General features: G+C 36.2%; 1 protein-coding gene across 3 annotated transcripts in view; it reads right to left on the reverse strand.

Annotated features, from left to right (window-relative positions):
• LOC139513705 (deleted in lung and esophageal cancer protein 1-like) overlaps positions 1-18,544 on the reverse strand; it is a 56,317-nt gene that overhangs the window by 13,862 nt on the left and 23,911 nt on the right. The window contains exons 22-29 of one of the 3 annotated variants that reach the window (XM_071302450.1): positions 18,199-18,329; positions 16,843-17,004; positions 7,788-7,864; positions 7,052-7,203; positions 6,423-6,449; positions 4,104-4,210; positions 2,506-2,517; positions 1,819-1,889 (exon numbers count right to left, since the gene is read on the reverse strand). In XM_071302450.1, the coding sequence (XP_071158551.1) occupies positions 1,819-1,889; positions 2,506-2,517; positions 4,104-4,210; positions 6,423-6,449; positions 7,052-7,203; positions 7,788-7,864; positions 16,843-17,004; positions 18,199-18,329 (739 nt within the window). The remainder of the gene's footprint in view (positions 1-1,818; positions 1,890-2,505; positions 2,518-4,103; positions 4,211-6,422; positions 6,450-7,051; positions 7,204-7,787; positions 7,865-16,842; positions 17,005-18,198; positions 18,330-18,544) is intronic. The other 2 variants (XM_071302451.1, XM_071302452.1) reach the window with 2 other exon arrangements.

Here is an 18,544-nt window from a genome sequence, read left to right on the forward strand (position 1 = left end):
GTACGTCTCCCAGTCGACTCGGATATCTACAAAATTAAATATAAAACACTGTATGTCTACCAGTCTACTAGGATATCTACAAAATTAAATATAAACACTGTATGTCTCCCAGTCTACTTGGATATCTACAAAATTAAATATAAAACACTGTATGTCTCCCAGTCTTCTAGGATATCTACAAAATTAAATATAAAACACTGTATGTCTCCCAGTCTACTCGGATATCTACAAAATTAAATATAAACACTGTATGTCTCCCAGTCTACTCGGATATCTACAAATTTAAATATAAAACACTGTATGTCTCCCAGTCTACTCGGATATCTACAAAATTAAATATAAAACACTGTATGTCTCCCAGTCGACTCGGATATCTACAAAATTAAATATAAAACACTGTACGTCTCCCAGTCGACTCGGATCTCTACAAAATTAAATATAAAACACTGTATGTCTCCCAGTCGACTCGGATATCTACAAAATTAAATATAAAACACTGTATGTCTCCCAGTCAACTCGGATATCTACAAAATTAAATATAAAACACTGTATGTCTCCCACTTGACTCGGATATCTACAAAATTAAATATAAGACACTGTATGTCCGAGTATTAGAAAAAAAAGACCAAAACTCAAAAACTTAACTTTGACCACTAAACCATGAAAATGAGGTCAAGGTCAGATGACATGTGCCTGCTAGACATGTTCACCTCACAATCATTCCATACACCAAATATAGTAGACCTATTGCATACAGGATAAGATAAACAGACCAAAACACAAAAACTTAACTATAACCACTGAACCATGAAAATGAGGTCAAGGTCAGATGACACCTGCCAGTTGGACATGTACACCTTACAGTCCTTCCATACACAGAATATACAAGACCTATTGCTTATAGTATCTGAGATATGGACTTGACCACCAAAACTTAACCTTGTTCACTGATCCATGAAATGAGGTTGAGGTCAAGTGAAAACTGTCTGACGGCCATGAGGACCTTGCAAGGTAGGCACATACCAAATATAGTTATCCTATTACTTATAGTAAGAGAGAATTTAACATTACAAAAAGTCTTAACTTTTTTTTCAAGTAGTCACTGAACCATGAAAATGAGGTGAAGGACATTGGACACGTGACTGACGGAAACTTCGTAACATGAGGCATCCATATACAAAGTATGAAGCATCCAGGTCTTCCACCTTCTAAAATATAACGCTTTTAAGAAGTTAGCTAACGCAGCCACCGTAGCTGCCACCGCCGGATCACTAACCCTATATGTCGAGCTTTCTGTAACAAAAGTCACAGGCTCGACAAAAATGAATAAAATATTGTTTGTTTTCAAGACTTGCAACAATAATTTGTAATTTTTAGATGTCTTCAAGCATTTTAACCCAAACATTTATGAAGTTAGATATACAGCACTGAAAACCCAAGTACAGCTTACTGAGTAACTGTTCAATGTAAGAACTTTAGCACAATGTATCAACTCTCATGATCAATTTGGATGTTAATAAAAATTACAAAGCAACAAGCTAGACTCAAGATTATACTTGAATATCTGTAAAACTTAGATTTCCAAGTATTGTCTGTAATAGTATTCACCTTAATGATGATCAATGATGTGTTCTAACACATACTCTAGTTTTCAGCACTTACAAAAGACGACAATGGATACATATATCTACTTTTTAAAGAACACTACTATTAAAGTGTTTAATTCACTGAATGCACATGTGTGACATTTTTGCCAGTGTAGTTTGTGAACAAATGTACATGTTTTATGAGAAATGAATGATTTTTACATGAACTTACCAAAAGGGCTGATATTGTTAATTCTCATAGACCTATTTATAGGTGCTACCCCTGACACATGGGTACCAAATCTGTAATATACAATAGGAATAGGTGCAAGAATTCAATTAGTCAAGACGATACAAGCATTCATAAATGCTGATAGCTGAAAAAAACGTTCAGAGACTTTTTTAAATACTATTTCCAGGATATTTTCAGTTTTATGATGCAAAGAGTCATAGGGTTTGTAACTTTACCTTAAACAAATTAATGAAGACGATAAAATAAATAATTTGGCTTCTTTAAAAAATAATTTATAAGCAATTACTCTAAAAATTGTTGCATGCAGTATTATTATAATATATATGTTTTGTACAACTATTAGTGTAGAATTAATTTTCATGCAAGTTCACTTTTCGTGCTGTTACATTTCATAAATTTCTATATGACAAGGTTATACTAGTTTATTAGATGTCCTAATATCCTTATGCAAGTAATGGTATGAACTTTGCTAATTTTCTCTGAGTCCTCTTTTTATGTCAGTTTCTATATGTTAAAAGACAGTATCAAAGTAGACATTATTGAGATACTACATGTATTACAATTCATTTTGTTTAGAAAAAGACATGAACTGATAAAATCAACAAAGTTGTAAATAAAAACAACAAATTTTAAAACAAATACAATTAATTCACAACTACATCTTACCTAGTAAAATATCTGTTGAAAAGTATTTAACAATCATATATTTATGTAAAAGTGGTATTTCATCCTATAAATTTACTGAAATATGGCTTTATATTTGAATACTCCAGGAAGATGATTGATTGTTAGTTTCTTTATGTCCAGTGGCAAACATTTAATGCATGTCCAGGACATGAATCAAAATTAACAATAAATACAATAGGTAGATCCTAAAATAGAGGCCTTCTTGGATGAAGATTGGGAAAATTTGGACTGCCACTGGAAAATGAGTGTATATCGGATAGGAAATTATGCCTTACAACAGGCCATCTATGGAGTCCTAAAACAGTTATTACAGCAAGGTTTTTTTTTATAGAACAGTGAGCAAAGCACTCTCTTCACAAGAAATCAGATTCAATATAGCTGTTTACTTATACATCCTACACAGGCAAATGTATTCCCAACTTTGGCAAGGGTTTCATAGACCAAAAGGATTATGTTTGTATTCCACAGTCACCTTTTCAGTGATGCTTCCCAGATGTAAGGGTTATAGGAAACATCGACCAGTTTGCTGTACAGATATGATTTGACGCTCTTTTTAATTGATCAATGTTTTAAAACTAACCTTTTATCATAGTTAACAACAAGAATGTGACCATATTACACAGGTGCCCTACTTGCATTATCATTTTCTTTGTTCAGTGGACTGTGAGACCATTTTACACAGGTGCCCTATACTTGCATTATCATTTTCTATGTTCAGTGGACTGTGAGACCATATTACACAGGTGCCCTACTTGCACTATCATTTTCTATGTTCAGTGGACGGTGAGACCATATTACACAGGTGCCCTACTTGCACTATCATTTTCTATGTTCAGTGGACGGTTAGACCATATTACACAGGTGCCCTACTTGCACTATCATTTTCTATGTTCAGTGGACTGTGAGACCATATTACACAGGTGCCCTACTTGCACTATCATTTTCTATGTTCAGTGGACTGTGAGACCATATTACACAGGTGCCCTACTCACACTATCATTTTCTATGTTCAGTGGACTGTGAGACCATATTACACAGGTGCCCTACTCGCAATATCATTTTCTATGTTCAGTGGACTGTGAAATTCAGGTCAAAAATCTAATTTGGCATTTAAATTAAAAAGACAAATCATAAGGAACATGTGCACTAAGTTGCAAGTTGATAGGAAATCAATTTAATCAAAATCTACCTTGACAAAAAACTTTAACCAAAAACTTTAACCTGAAACTCGCACTATCATTTTCTATGTTCAGAGGACCATGTAATTGGGGTCAAATATATAATTTGACATTTAAGTTAAAAAGATCCTAACATAGGAAACATGTGTACTAAATTTTTCAAGTTGAATGGACTTTAACTTCATTTAAAACTACCTTGACCAAAAACCTTAACCTGAAGCAGGACAGACAGATGGACAGATGGACGAATGCACAGACCAGAAAACATTATGCTCCTCTACTATTGTAGTAGGGGCACAAAAAGAATGATTTGATTGAAAATAACTTGTGGTTCCCAACTTCTCCCTTTTAGAAATATTTCAAATTCTATTGGAGTTATTAGACTCTATTAATGATTACCTGACAACCGGTTTCTGTTCATGTTTGGCAGCGGTCATTTGGAAGTTCAGTGGACATCCTATGACATTCATACTGACGGGTATACAATTAGTGTCCAAATCTCCAACCTAGAAACATATTATAATATAGACTTAGTTTAACTGTATTAAACTCCTAAAATGTTCTTAGAATTTCCCTTTAATGTACCACATATTCAATCCTAATACCAAATTTGTGTATCATTTTAATTCAGCTTACTTTTTATTACATCAAATAATAATTATATTTATTTATAATCAGTGACATGTTTATAACTGCTCATAACATAAACAATTGGCATGTAATGTTAAAAAACAAAAAACTCCCTTACACAGATATTTGCATAAATATATTGTCTTGAATTGAATTTTAATGTGCGTATTGTTATGCGTTTACTTTTCTGCATTGGCTAGAGGTATAGGGGAGGGTTGAGATCTCACAAACATGTTGAACCCCGCCGCATTTTTGCGCCTGTCCCAAGTCAGGAGCCTCTGGCCTTTGTTAGTCTTGTATTATTATAACTTTTAGTTTCTTGTGTACAATTTGGAGTTTAGTATGGTGTTCATTATCACTGAACCAGTATATATTTGTTTAGGGGGCTGGCTGAAGGACGCCTTCGGGTGCAAGAATTTCTCGTTGCATTGAAGACCTGTTGGTGACCTTCTGCTGTTGTCTGCTCTATGGTCGGGTTGTTGTCTCTTTGACACATTCCCCATTTCCATTCTCAATTTTATTAATGTTTTGTTACACTATCATAAAAAAAAAAAAAACTATCAATTTTAACAAGCCATAAATAATTTAATTAACTGCCCTTAAATGTTTCCAATACTCTATTAATAAGTTATTGATTCTCAGTCAATCAATGAAGTTGATGTTTAAGTTTTTGCGCATTTTTTATATAGTACAGTGTTGTTTTTTTCATGTGTTACCAACTAGCAAAAATTTAACATGCCTATTTTTGTCATAAAATCATTAAAAAAGCTGATACATAATAAAATAGCTTCATCAGCTAAAAATACTTTGGGGTTTCAATCTAACATACTAGCAGCAAAATCAGTTTTCACCATTACCTCATAAAATCTTATTATTATTTCAATAAAATCAAACTTGTGCAGACTCCCATAGTAATTATATCCATTACCCAATTGTATTCACAGGTAATTGTATCAGACTCCCATAGTAATTATATCCATTACCCAATTGTATTCACAGGTCATTGTATCAGACTCCCATAGTAATTATATCCATTACCCAATTGTATTCACAGGTCATTGTATCAGACTCCCATAGTAATTATATCCATTACCCAATTGTATTCACAGGTCATTGTATCAGACTCCCATAGTAATTATATCCATTACCCAATTGTATTCACAGGTCATTGTATCAGACTCCCATAGTAATTATATCCATTACCCAATTGTATTCACAGGTCATTGTATCAGACTCCCATAGTAATTATATCCATTACCCAATTGTATTCACAGGTCATTGTATCAGACTCCCATAGTAATTATATCCATTACCCAATTGTATTCACAGGTCATTGTATCAGACTCCCATAGTAATTATATCCATTACCCAATTGTATTCACAGGTCATTGTATCAGACTCCCATAGTAATTATATCCATTACCCAATTGTATTCACAGGTCATTGTATCAGACTCCCATAGTAATTATATCCATTACCCAATTGTATTCACAGGTCATTGTATCAGACTCCCATAGTAATTATATCCATTACCCAATTGTATTCACAGGTAATTGTATCAGACTCCATTTCCCAAACTTTGACTCCATTAGCCTAAATACATCAAAAGTACTGAACTCATCCACACCAAACGAAATGTTACCCCCTTTCAACATGTAAAGTTTGCCAGTATCAGTAATTTTTAAAAGTGTTTTAAGATGCAGTCTGCAATACTGTGGATTCATTATTATTCCTTGGATACCAATTTTTTTGTGGATTTTGTGGGTACAGGTGAACCACAAATTCAAATGTTTAACAACATTACCATTTTTCTATAGGCTTTGTATACAGAAATAGGAAAAACCATGAAAGTTGATAGCCACGAAATACATGAATCCACAGTAGTTGGAAATATTGTAAGTTCCCTCAAGAGTAGCCATCACATATATGTACAGTTCCCTCAAGAGTAGCCATCACATATATGGACATTGATTTTTGTTCAATAAATCTTGGGAGCATAGAACATGTGTTATTCCTTTAGAGAATTAGTATGGATGAGTTTAGTACCTCTGATTACAATCCATGTCATAGTACTACCCTATACATTACCTTATGTAATTGATAACTGTGGTAATACTGTTAAAAGTAATAATGTCATAAAATCCTTTCTTACTATAATCATAATAAAATCTTTTTGTTTATTTACCAGATACTTAAAAATATTGAAATGCTGTTATTTCTATATATAGCATCCTTTAATTTGCTTTAGATGAGGTTGTCCTCTTCATTGTCATAGAATCACATGCAACAGTTATATTTATTTATCTAGACAAGGACATCCACATTTATATAATTTCTAAATATCAGTTATAATTGTTCAATCCTCAAAAAGGTATGGTCAGAGCTACATGTATAATATAATAGGTCAAAAGGTTAACTTCTTAGCAGGTTATATATAATGTCAGGTTTTTACTCCATTTATCATCTATATAAAAAGAGAGATGTAGCGTGATTGCCAATGAGACAAAATTGACCTAAAATAACTGACCATAGACCAAAGGACATAGATGTAAATAAGAAAAGGGTCACACACAACCCTTCAATAATAAGCAAAAAACTCTAAGATCAATCATTGAAGGCTATTAATATTATTTTGATAATACAGAAGGTTTTCTTTTTTTTTTAACTAAAATGCCACCAATGAACTATATTACATTTAGTGTTATATTTGTAATTACCTTGACGTTGATTGTGTCAGTATATGAGCCCCACATATCACTATAAGCTGTTATTTCAATCAACTCCTTACTATATGGCTGAAGTTTGCCTGATGCTGGCAGTGCTACAAATGATGCTCCAAGACCTTGAACTAACATGGCCTGGCATAAATCTAAAATGAGATGTATAATAAACAGACAGAGACATAAACGATGCTCCAAATCCTTGTACTAACATGGCCTGGCATAAATCTAAAATGAGATGTATAATAAACAGACAGAGACATAAACGATGCTCTAAATCCTTGTACTAACATGGCCTGGCATAAATCTAAAATGAGATGTATAATAAACAGACAGAGACATAAACGATGCTCTAAATCCTTGTACTAACATGGCCTGGCATAAATCTAAAATGAGATGTATAATAAACAGACAGAGACATAAACGATGCTCCAAATCCTTGTACTAACATAGCCTGGCATAAATTTGAAATTCAGATGTATAAAAGTTCCCCCACAGATAATGCTTTAATCTAGTATATTAACATTGTTAGATATTAGTCAGAAATCTTGTAGTTCATAGTCAGAGCCAGATGTGATCCAAATTATCTTAACATATAAGAGAACAATGGTGACTGTGGACAATGTTCTACCAACAAATTGGATTTTATCAAACAGAATTTTTGTTTTCTTATACATTTCAAAATCTTTTCTGGCCTAAATAAGAAACTTAAAATATGATAACCCTAACTAACCTGCCCTAGCCTTTGCTGATGTCTTGGCAAGGGGGTCTGCAAGATTTGGTGTTTTGTTTAGCAATGACTTTCTTGTACTGTAAGAAAAAAGAAATTTTATTTAAAGATAATATAACAGTGAAGGCCACAGGGCTAATGTTTACATAATATGTATATGTCATATTAAACACTGCCATGCTCTGAATTGATATAGTAATTCAAAATTTTTGACATTATTGACATTTATTTCACTTGGAAAATCACAATATTTCATTGCAACAAGTGTAATAATTGATAAAAATATTGTGAAAAGATGAAGACTTCATCAGAGAGCATCTTTATATACACTGTATTTTTTTCATGCTTTCATCTAAAAATTATGGATGTGAAGGGTCTGGATATAGATTCCTTTAATTTTTAACATACCAGGTCGACCTCCAAAGATACAATATTGAAACGCCATGTAACTTGCTGCCTCAGATATGTCAAATAGCTATGTTCTGTTCATAATATTTCAACTTATCATGATTGGCTTGCATAACAATTACTGAGGTTAAAAAGATGTTCCAGTGCACATTGAAAATAAGATAGCTAGTATTCTAGTAATACAAATCATATAAGTAGCAAATTACCTTCTATTAGCTTTGTCCTGAGGAGGTGTTGGGGGCTTGGCAATGAAGTAGTCTGCACTAATACTATAATGAGCCGAGATAGCAGACTCATTACTGATATGGAGATATAACTTAGGGGGGTTACTAACCTTCTATTAGCTTTGTCCTGAGGAGGTGTCGGGGGCTTGGCAATGAAGTAGTCTGCACTAATACTATAATGAGCCGAGATAGCTGACTCATTACTGATATGGAGATATAACTTAGGGGGGTTACTAACCTTCTATTAGCTTTGTCCTGAGGAGGTGTTGGGGGCTTGGCAATGAAGTAGTCTGCACAAGATAGCTGACTCATTACTGATATGGAGATATAACTTAGGGGGGTTACTAACCTTCTATTAGCTTTGTCCTGAGGAGGTGTTGGGGGTGTTGAAGAATCTTAATAAATCATGCGTTGTGTTTTTCTATACGTTTAATCGTCGTGATAGCTAATGCATATAATATAACGTCACAGAGTAAAGCGGTATTGTAACAACGTTACCATAACGTAATGTTTGTACTTCGCGTATTTTCCGACATTCTGGGGGCCGACAAAAGTGCAATATGTAACGAAAATTAAAAAATGTAAATTCACAATATAGATGAATAAATTTAAAATTAATGTCCATCTCAAATAAATAATCAAATTCCTTAACCTTGACTGAACACAATTAAAGTTTATTTCTTAGTCCGTTCGTGGATGTTTCTTCTGGCACACACGGTAACTTCACTAAGCGGTAATTTTCGTTATGCGTTATAAATTTGTCCTGTATCTATGTGACTTGTTGACTCCAACAGTTGAGGGTGTGTTTTTTCGGGCGGTCTAGGTAGCAAGTTACTTCCTTGGAGAGTTTCCTCAAATTGGTTCATGTACGATCTACTTTGTACGAGCCATTGCGATGTGTTCTCTGGTCTTCTTTTTGCAACGGTCATACCTGAAGGTATATCATCTAAATGGTCATGTTTCCAAGGCACCTCTGCCGTGGATTGTCCTTTCTCGTTGTCAATAGCTGTGTTCTTGTATGAAATGTCGTTTACAAGATCTGTAGATGTTGACGGATGGTTGATGTTTCTATTTATCGGTCCTGATAATAAATATCCGATCTTTGACTGGACAGCGGTGGGTCCGTTTCCTCTAATAACTTTGTCGTCGATAATGTCCCAATAGTAGTCGGCGCCTATGAGTAAATTTATTTCAAAACGATCTCCACTATGCACAGAATGTGCAAGTTTAAGTCCACATAAATGTGGCAAGCTCCTTGTAGTTAGTGAAATACTATTGTGAATCGGAACGGCAATTTCCGGAACAATAAGCGTGTTAATAACCATATCTTCTCCCGTGTCGGTCTGTAGCTGTATTGTTGCAGTGTCTAAGTTGCGATCTTTCTGAGACAAATCTCCGAACGCAGAGAGTTGAATGCTTACTTTTTCTGTGGGTTTTATTTCTAATTTATCAGCTAATTTCTGAGTTATAAAAGAACGCTGTGCTCCCTCGTCAAATAAGATGTTACATTCTACTTTTTGGTCGTTATATACAACTGGTGCAATTGCTGTTTTCAGGAGAATGTTGTGACTCTGTTGTGATGAATACATTACTCTAGTCTCGTTTAGTGTTTCAAATTCGTTTATTGCTGACTGTTGTATTGTAGGCTCCGGTGTCGTACCTGGAATGACCTCTTTAACTTTACATATGCTCGTATGATGCATTCCGTCACATTTTTTGCATCGTTTTGTAGACTTACATGCGGCCACTCGGTGTGACCCTAAACAGTTAAAGCATAACTGTTTCTGTTTTACGATTTGATTTCTAGCGTTTGCGTCTGTTACTTCAGAGCACTCCGTCGGATAGTGCTCACCTGAACAGAAAATACATGTACGTGTATTTTTCTTCGTATGTGTGTCTGTGAATTTGCTCTTGTATGAATGTGATTGGGTACCCATAAAAAATGCAGTGGCGTACAATCTGTCCGATTCCATGACTCCCTGTCCTGCCTCAAGTATTTCAATCTCTTTAGTTATAGATTTGCGTAGATTATCCAATATCAAATGATCTCTTCCGTGTTCTCGTGCAATATTCTTTCTTATGTCAATCGGTAACTTGTCCAAAACTACAGGTACCAAAAGCGAACCATACATCTCTGGTGTTTGACCAAGTGACTCCAATCCTCGTACGTATGATTCTAATCTGTCTCCGTAAGACCTCAAGCTAAAAGCATCATTTGTTGGTGCGGGTAAATTCATGAGTGCTTTCATGTAAGCATGTATAAGTTTGCTAGGTTGTCCGAACCGATCTCTGAGAAGGTTGACTGCGGTTTCGTAGTTACTATTAGTCAAAGCGAATCCCTCTACTGTTTGCGCGGCGCTTCCCTCAAGCTGGGCTTTAAGATAGTTAAACTTTTGGATTGGTGTTAATGTGTCGTTGTAGTGTATAGATGACTCGAAACAATCCCAAAATGTTTGCCACTTGAGAATATCTCCATTAAAATAGGGTAAGTCTAACTTTGGAAGCCTATGGTAATTAGTTTTTGAAGATCTCGGTTCTGACGGGACTTGAAACATGACATTCTCTGACGGACGGATATGCGCTGCAGGGGCGTTAATTGAATACTGCTGGTTCATAGAATCTATTGCACATCTGTTCATATCAACTCTAGCTTCGGGTGTGAAATGATATGCGTCTGGGTTAAGTCTGCTCGTTGAAGGACCAACAGTATCATGCGAAATTATAGTATTTGTTTCAAAGGACTTAATAAATTTCCGAATTTGTCTAATTTTACAATCAAGTTCGTACATATACTCATCTGAGTCGGTGATTTCCTGCTCCAGATTTTCCTCCGATGTCTGTTCCAAAAGTCTGTTATTCAGGTCAATCAATGTTTTCTGTTTCTGCGTGACGGCGTCATCAAGGGCTTCCACTTCGTCAACTTCTGTGTCTGTTTTTGACTTTAACTCGTCGAATTTCACCAGTAGCTTCGTGACGGCTCCTTTGTGTCCAGCACGAACTGATTTCAGCTTTGAATCCATATATATCCAAAGGTTACGGCACCATTAAATGTTGAAGAATCTTAATAAATCATGCGTTGTGTTTTTCTATACGTTTAATCGTCGTGATAGCTAATGCATATAATATAACGTCACAGAGTAAAGCGGTATTGTAACAACGTTACCATAACGTAATGTTTGTACTTCGCGTATTTTCCGACAGGGGGCTTGGCAATGAAGTAGTCTGCACTAATACTATAATGAGCCGAGATAGCAGACTCATTACTGATATGGAGATATAACTTAGGGGGGTTACTAACCTTCTATTAGCTTTGTCCTGAGGAGGTGTTGGGGGCTTGGCAATGAAGTAGTCTGCACTAATACTATAATGAGCAGAGATAGCAGACTCATTACTGATATGGAGATATAACTTAGGGGGGTTACTAACCTTCTATTAGCTTTGTCCTGAGGAGGTGTCGGGGGTTTGGCAATGAAGTAGTCTGCACGTAACACAGATTCAAAGTTCAATATATAATGTTTATTAAATCAGCATTCAGTATAGTTTATCAATCACAATAATCACAATAATCACATAAGTTCATGAGACAATTAAACAGCCTGTCTAATATAAATCCAAGTCTATAACATCAGTGTCCAATACGTGACTATAAGGCAAGTCCCAAACTGCATGGTCAACTACTATATATTGTGTTTCATTATTCAATTTTACATACATTAATACTCAATATATTTACTTTACATAATAAATCTTATTTATCTATTTTCCCAAATATCAAGTCTTTGTGACATAACCTAAAATCTTAAAAAGTAAGAAATCCCTTTTGTATATATAGCACTTCTCTAATCCTTAATTCTCTATTGTTATTTAGGCCTCAGGGATTACATAATAATTTGCTTTACACTTATCTAAAATTGTGAAGATTTATATTTTAACTATTTATCAAGTAAATTATTTCTTAAGCTAGTGCTAAATATCTTAACTAATACTGAATTATAACAATTATTCAAATTCCACATTTTAACATTCTTGCATCTAAAATATACTGGTTATAGATATAACTATGGGGGGTTACTAACCTTCTATTAGCTTTGTCCTGAGGAGGTGTTGGGGGCTTGGCAATGAAGTAGTCTGCACTAATACTATAATGAGCAGAGATAGCAGACTCATTACTGATATGGAGATATAACTTAGGGGGTTACTAACCTTCTATTAGCTTTGTCCTGAGGAGGTGTTGGGGGCTTGGCAATGAAGTAGTCTGCACTAATACTATAATGAGCAGAGATAGCAGACTCATTACTGATATGGAGATATAACTTAGGGGGGTTACTAACCTTCTATTAGCTTTGTCCCGAGGAGGTGTTGGGGGCTTGGCAATGAAGTAGTCTGCACTAATACTATAATGAGCAGAGATAGCAGACTCATTACTGATATGGAGATATAACTTAGGGGGGTTACTAACCTTCTATTAGCTTTGTCCCGAGGAGGTGTTGGGGGCTTGGCAATGAAGTAGTCTGCACTAATACTATAATGAGCAGAGATAGCAGACTCATTACTGATATGGAGATATAACTTAGGGGGGTTACTAACCTTCTATTAGCTTTGTCCTGAGGAGGTGTCGGGGGCTTGGCAATGAAGTAGTCTGCGCTAATACTATAATGAACAGAGATAGCAGACTCATTACTGATATGGAGATATAACTTAGGGGGGTTACTAACCTTCTATTAGCTTTGTCCTGAGGAGGTGTCGGGGGCTTGTCAATGAAGTAGTCTGCACTAATACTATAATGAGCCAAGATAGCTGACTCATTACTGATATGGAGATATAACTTAGGGGGGTTACTAACCTTCTATTAGCTTTGTCCTGAGGAGGTGTTGGGGGCTTGGCAATGAAGTAGTCTGCACTAATACTATAATGAGCCGAGATAGCTGACTCATTACTGATATGGAGATATAACTATGGGGGGTTACTAACCTTCTATTAGCTTTGTCCTGAGGAGGTGTTGGGGGCTTGGCAATGAAGTAGTCTGCACTAATACTATAATGAGCCGAGATAGCTGATTTATTACTGATATGGAGATATAACTTAGGGGGGTTACTAACCTTCTATTAGCTTTGTCCTGAGGAGGTGTTGGGGGCTTGGCAATGAAGTAGTCTGCACTAATACTATAATGAGCCGAGATAGCTGACTCATTACTGATATGGAGATATAACTTAGGGGGGTTACTAACCTTCTATTAGCTTTGTCCTAAGGAGGTGTTGGGGGCTTGGCAATGAAGTAGTCTGCACTAATACTATAATGAGCCGAGATAGCAGACTCATTACTGATATGGAGATATAACTTAGGGGGGTTACTAACCTTCTATTAGCTTTGTCCTGAGGAGGTGTTGGGGGCTTGGCAATGAAGTAGTCTGCACTAATACTATAATGAGCAGAGATAGCAGACTCATTACTGATATGGAGATATAACTTAGGGGGGTTACTAACCTTCTATTAGCTTTGTCCTGAGGAGGTGTTGGGGGCTTGACAATGAAGTAGTCTGCACTAATACTATAATGAGCCGAGATAGCTGACTCATTACTGATATGGAGATATAACTTAGGGGGGTTACTAACCTTCTATTAGCTTTGTCCTGAGGAGGTGTTGGGGGCTTGGCAATGAAGTAGTCTGCACTAATACTATAATGAGCAGAGATAGCAGACTCATTACTGATATGGAGATATAACTTAGGGGGGTTACTAACCTTCTATTAGCTTTGTCCCGAGGAGGTGTTGGGGGCTTGGCAATGAAGTAGTCTGCACTAATACTATAATGAGCCGAGATAGCTGACTCATTACTGATATGGAGATATAACTTAGGGGCGTTACTAACCTTCTATTAGCTTTGTCCTGAGGAGGTGTCGGGGGCTTGGCAATGAAGTAGTCTGCACTAATACTATAATTAGCAGAGATAGCCGACTCATTACTGATATGGAGATATAACTTAGGGGGGTTACTAACCTTCTATTAGCTTTGTCCTGAGGAGGTGTTGGGGGCTTGGCAATGAAGTAGTCTGCACTAATACTATAATGAGCAGAGATAGCAGACTCATTACTGATATGGAGATATAACTTAGGGGGGTTACTAACCTTCTATTAGCTTTGTCCTGAGGAGGTGTCGGGCTTGGCAATGAAGTAGTCTGCACTAATACTATAATGAGCAGAGATAGCCGACTCATTACTGATATGGAGATATAACTTAGGGGGGTTACTAACCTTCTATTAGCTTTGTCCTGAGGAGGTGTTGGGGGCTTGGCAATGAAGTAGTCTGCACTAATACTATAATGAGCCGAGATAGCTGACTCATTACTGATATGGAGATATAACTATGGGGGGTTACTAACCTTCTATTAGCTTTGTCCTGAGGAGGTGTTGGGGGCTTGGCAATGAAGTAGTCTGCACTAATACTATAATGAGCAGAGATAGCAGACTCATTACTGATATGGAGATATAACTTAGGGGGGTTACTAACCTTCTATTAGCTTTGTCCTGAGGAGGTGTCGGGGGCTTGGCAATGAAGTAGTCTGCACTAATATACTATAATGAGCAGAGATAGCCGACTCATTACTGATATGTAGATATAACTTAGGGGGGTTACTAACCTTCTATTAGCTTTGTCCTGAGGAGGTGTCGGGGGTTTGGCAATGAAGTAGTCTGCACTAATACTATAATGAGCCGAGATAGCTGACTCATTACTGATATGGAGATATAACTTAGGGGGGTTACTAACCTTCTATTAGCTTTGTCCTGAGGAGGTGTCGGGGGCTTGGCAATGAAGTAGTCTGCACTAATACTATAATGAGCCGAGATAGCAGACTCATTACTGATATGGAGATATAACTTAGGGGGGTTACTAACCTTCTATTAGCTTTGTCCTGATGAGGTGTTGGGGGCTTGGCAATGAAGTAGGCTGTACTGATACTATAATGAGCAGAGATAGCAGACTCATTACTGATATGGAGATATAACTTAGGGGGTTACTAACCTTCTATTAGCTTTGTCCTGAGGAGGTGTTGGGGGCTTGGTAATGAAGTAGTCTGCACTTATACTATAATGAACAGAGATAGCAGACTCATTACTGATATGGAGATATAACTTAGGGGGGTTACTAACCTTCTATTAGCTTTGTCCTGAGGAGGTGTCGGGGGCTTGGCAATGAAGTAGTCTGCACTAATACTATAATGAGCCAAGATAGCAGACTCATTACTGATATGGAGATATAACTTAGGGGGGTTACTAACCTTCTATTAGCTTTGTCCTGAGGAGGTGTCGGGGGCTTGGCAATGAAGTAGTCTGCACTAATACTATAATGAGCCGAGATAGCTGACTCATTACTGATATGGAGATATAACTTAGGGGCGTTACTAACCTTCTATTAGCTTTGTCCTGAGGAGGTGTCGGGGGCTTGGCAATGAAGTAGTCTGCACTAATACTATAATGAGCAGAGATAGCCGACTCATTACTGATATGTAGATATAACTTAGGGGGGTTACTAACCTTCTATTAGCTTTGTCCTGAGGAGGTGTTGGGGGCTTGGCAATGAAGTGGTCTGCACTAATACTATAATGAGCCGAGATAGCTGACTCATTACTGATATGGAGATATAACTTAGGGGGGTTACTAACCTTCTATTAGCTTTGTCCTGAGGAGGTGTCGGGGGCTTGGCAATGAAGTAGTCTGCACTAATACTATAATGAGCCGAGATAGCTGACTCATTACTGATATGGAGATATAACTTAGGGGGGTTACTAACCTTCTATTAGCTTTGTCCTGAGGAGGTGTTGGGGGCTTGGCAATGAAGTAGTCTGCACTAATACTATAATGAGCAGAGATAGCTGACTCATTACTGATATGTAGATATAACTTAGGGGGGTTACTAACCTTCTATTAGCCTTGTCCTGAGGAGGTGTTGGGGGCTTGGCAATGAAGTAGTCTGCACTAATACTATAATGAGCAGAGATAGCTGACTCATTACTGATATGTAGATATAACTTAGGGGGGTTACTAACCTTCTATTAGCTTTGTCCTGAGGAGGTGTCGGGGGCTTGGCAATGAAGTAGTCTGCACTAATACTATAATGAGCAGAGATAGCTGACTCATTACTGATATGGAGATATAACTTAGGGGGGTTACTAACCTTCTATTAGCTTTGTCCCGAGGAGGTGTTGGGGGCTTGGCAATGAAGAAGTCTGCACTAATACTATAATGAGCAGAGATAGCAGACTCATTACTGATATGGAGATATAACTATGGGGGGTTACTAACCTTCTATTAGCTTTGTCCCGAGGAGGTGTCAGGGGCTTGGCAATGAAGTAGTCTGCACTAATACTATAATGAGCCGAGATAGCAGACTCATTACTGATATGGAGATATAACTTAGGGGGGTTACTAACCTTCTATTAGCTTTGTCCTGAGGAGGTGTTGGGGGCTTGGCAATGAAGTAGTCTGCACTAATACTATAATGAGCCGAGATAGCTGACTCATTACTGATATGGAGATATAATTTAGGTGTAGTACCAATCAACACTTCACCAAAGTCTAGCTTCTCTGCAGATCTGCAAAAAATATGTTAAGGTTTATGTACCCTTCTGTAGCCATTTTTGTACGAACTTTTCAAACTTCAATTGTATCAAAACTACAGATACTATGAATAATAGAGATAGGCCATTTTGTACATATTCCAAGGGGAAACTTGATGCAAAGCAATATTTTTTACTGTTCCATTGCATTTAATAGAAAAAGAGGACTGTGTGGCAAATAAATCAAGATTTTTATAGAAAATCCACAGCCTTTATCCTTGTACTCTCATATTTGGCAATTTGATGACTGATAGATATAGGATTATTGCATGCAGTGCTAGCATTGATTTCCTTAAAACAAGTTTATAAATGTAGTTATTGGTTAAGACAAGTATAAATATGGCCAAAATCAAGTACACCTTTCAGGGTGCGCTCGACTTTAGTGACTCAGCACGAGGTGTTTTGGAATTGACAGGTTACTTAGAACTTTTTGTAAAAAATAAACACTAGCACATCATAGAAAATCAAGTGAGTAATTAATGTTTCAAATTTTATAACAAAAATCTCTGTATTAAAGGCTGTGGATTTTCTATAAAAATCTTGATTTATTTGCCACAAAGTCCTCTTTTTCTATCAAATGCAATGAAACAGTAAAAATAATGCTTTGCATCAAGTTTCCCCTTGGAACATGTACTAAATGGCCTATCTCTATTATTTATTATATCTTTAGTTTTGATACAATTGAGGTTTGAAAAATTCGTACAAAAATGGCTACAGAAGGGTACATAAACCTTAAACAATCAATGATGGGCTCTTTCATTGCATTGTTTGTAAAAATTATTCCATAATAGTGATTCAATTGGGCTGATTATATGACTAAAATATCAACAAAGAAGGAATCATTAATACATTTCTATCAACAAATTAAATACAAAGAAGAAAAATATGTTCAAAAACTGTAAAAGAAATGAGTTTATGTCGCTCCCTATTTACAGTGGGTACATTTCTTTTATAGATCAATGGCAGTCAACATGTCACATGACATGGCAGTAGGTGCAGCTAAATGAAAAATATGGTCAATAACTGTGTAACACATTAAATATCATTGCATTTTGACAGCTCAAATGGAGATTAACCTTAATAACTTTGACTCTGCAGACATTCTGTATGAAGCTGATAGTCCTACAAACCTAAATATAGTGGAAGGAGGCATGTTTTTAAGTAACTTACTGAGTGTTAGTTCCATCTGTGGACATTCTGTATGAAGCTGACAGTCCTTTAACATCAGCAAACAGACCTAGGTATAGTGGAGATTCTATTCCTTCAACAAAGCATGGTATTCTAAGGTCTGAAAACTCTCCCTAAAATATGAAGAACTAACATTGCACAATACTTTCTAAGACTTTTTATGCAAAATAAACACACATGACAGTTCTTTTGAAAACAAGAAATTTGAATTGAAGCTTAAGATCTTCATATTTTCAGTCAATGCTTAATTTTTCTTTTTAATTTAAATTGTGTGATAATATCCCTGATGTACATGATTAACACAATTGAAGATTTGTAAGGTAATGAG

Source organism: Mytilus edulis, chromosome 2, assembly GCF_963676685.1.
Source record: "Mytilus edulis chromosome 2, xbMytEdul2.2, whole genome shotgun sequence".
Taxonomy (NCBI): Eukaryota; Metazoa; Mollusca; class Bivalvia; order Mytilida; family Mytilidae; genus Mytilus; species Mytilus edulis.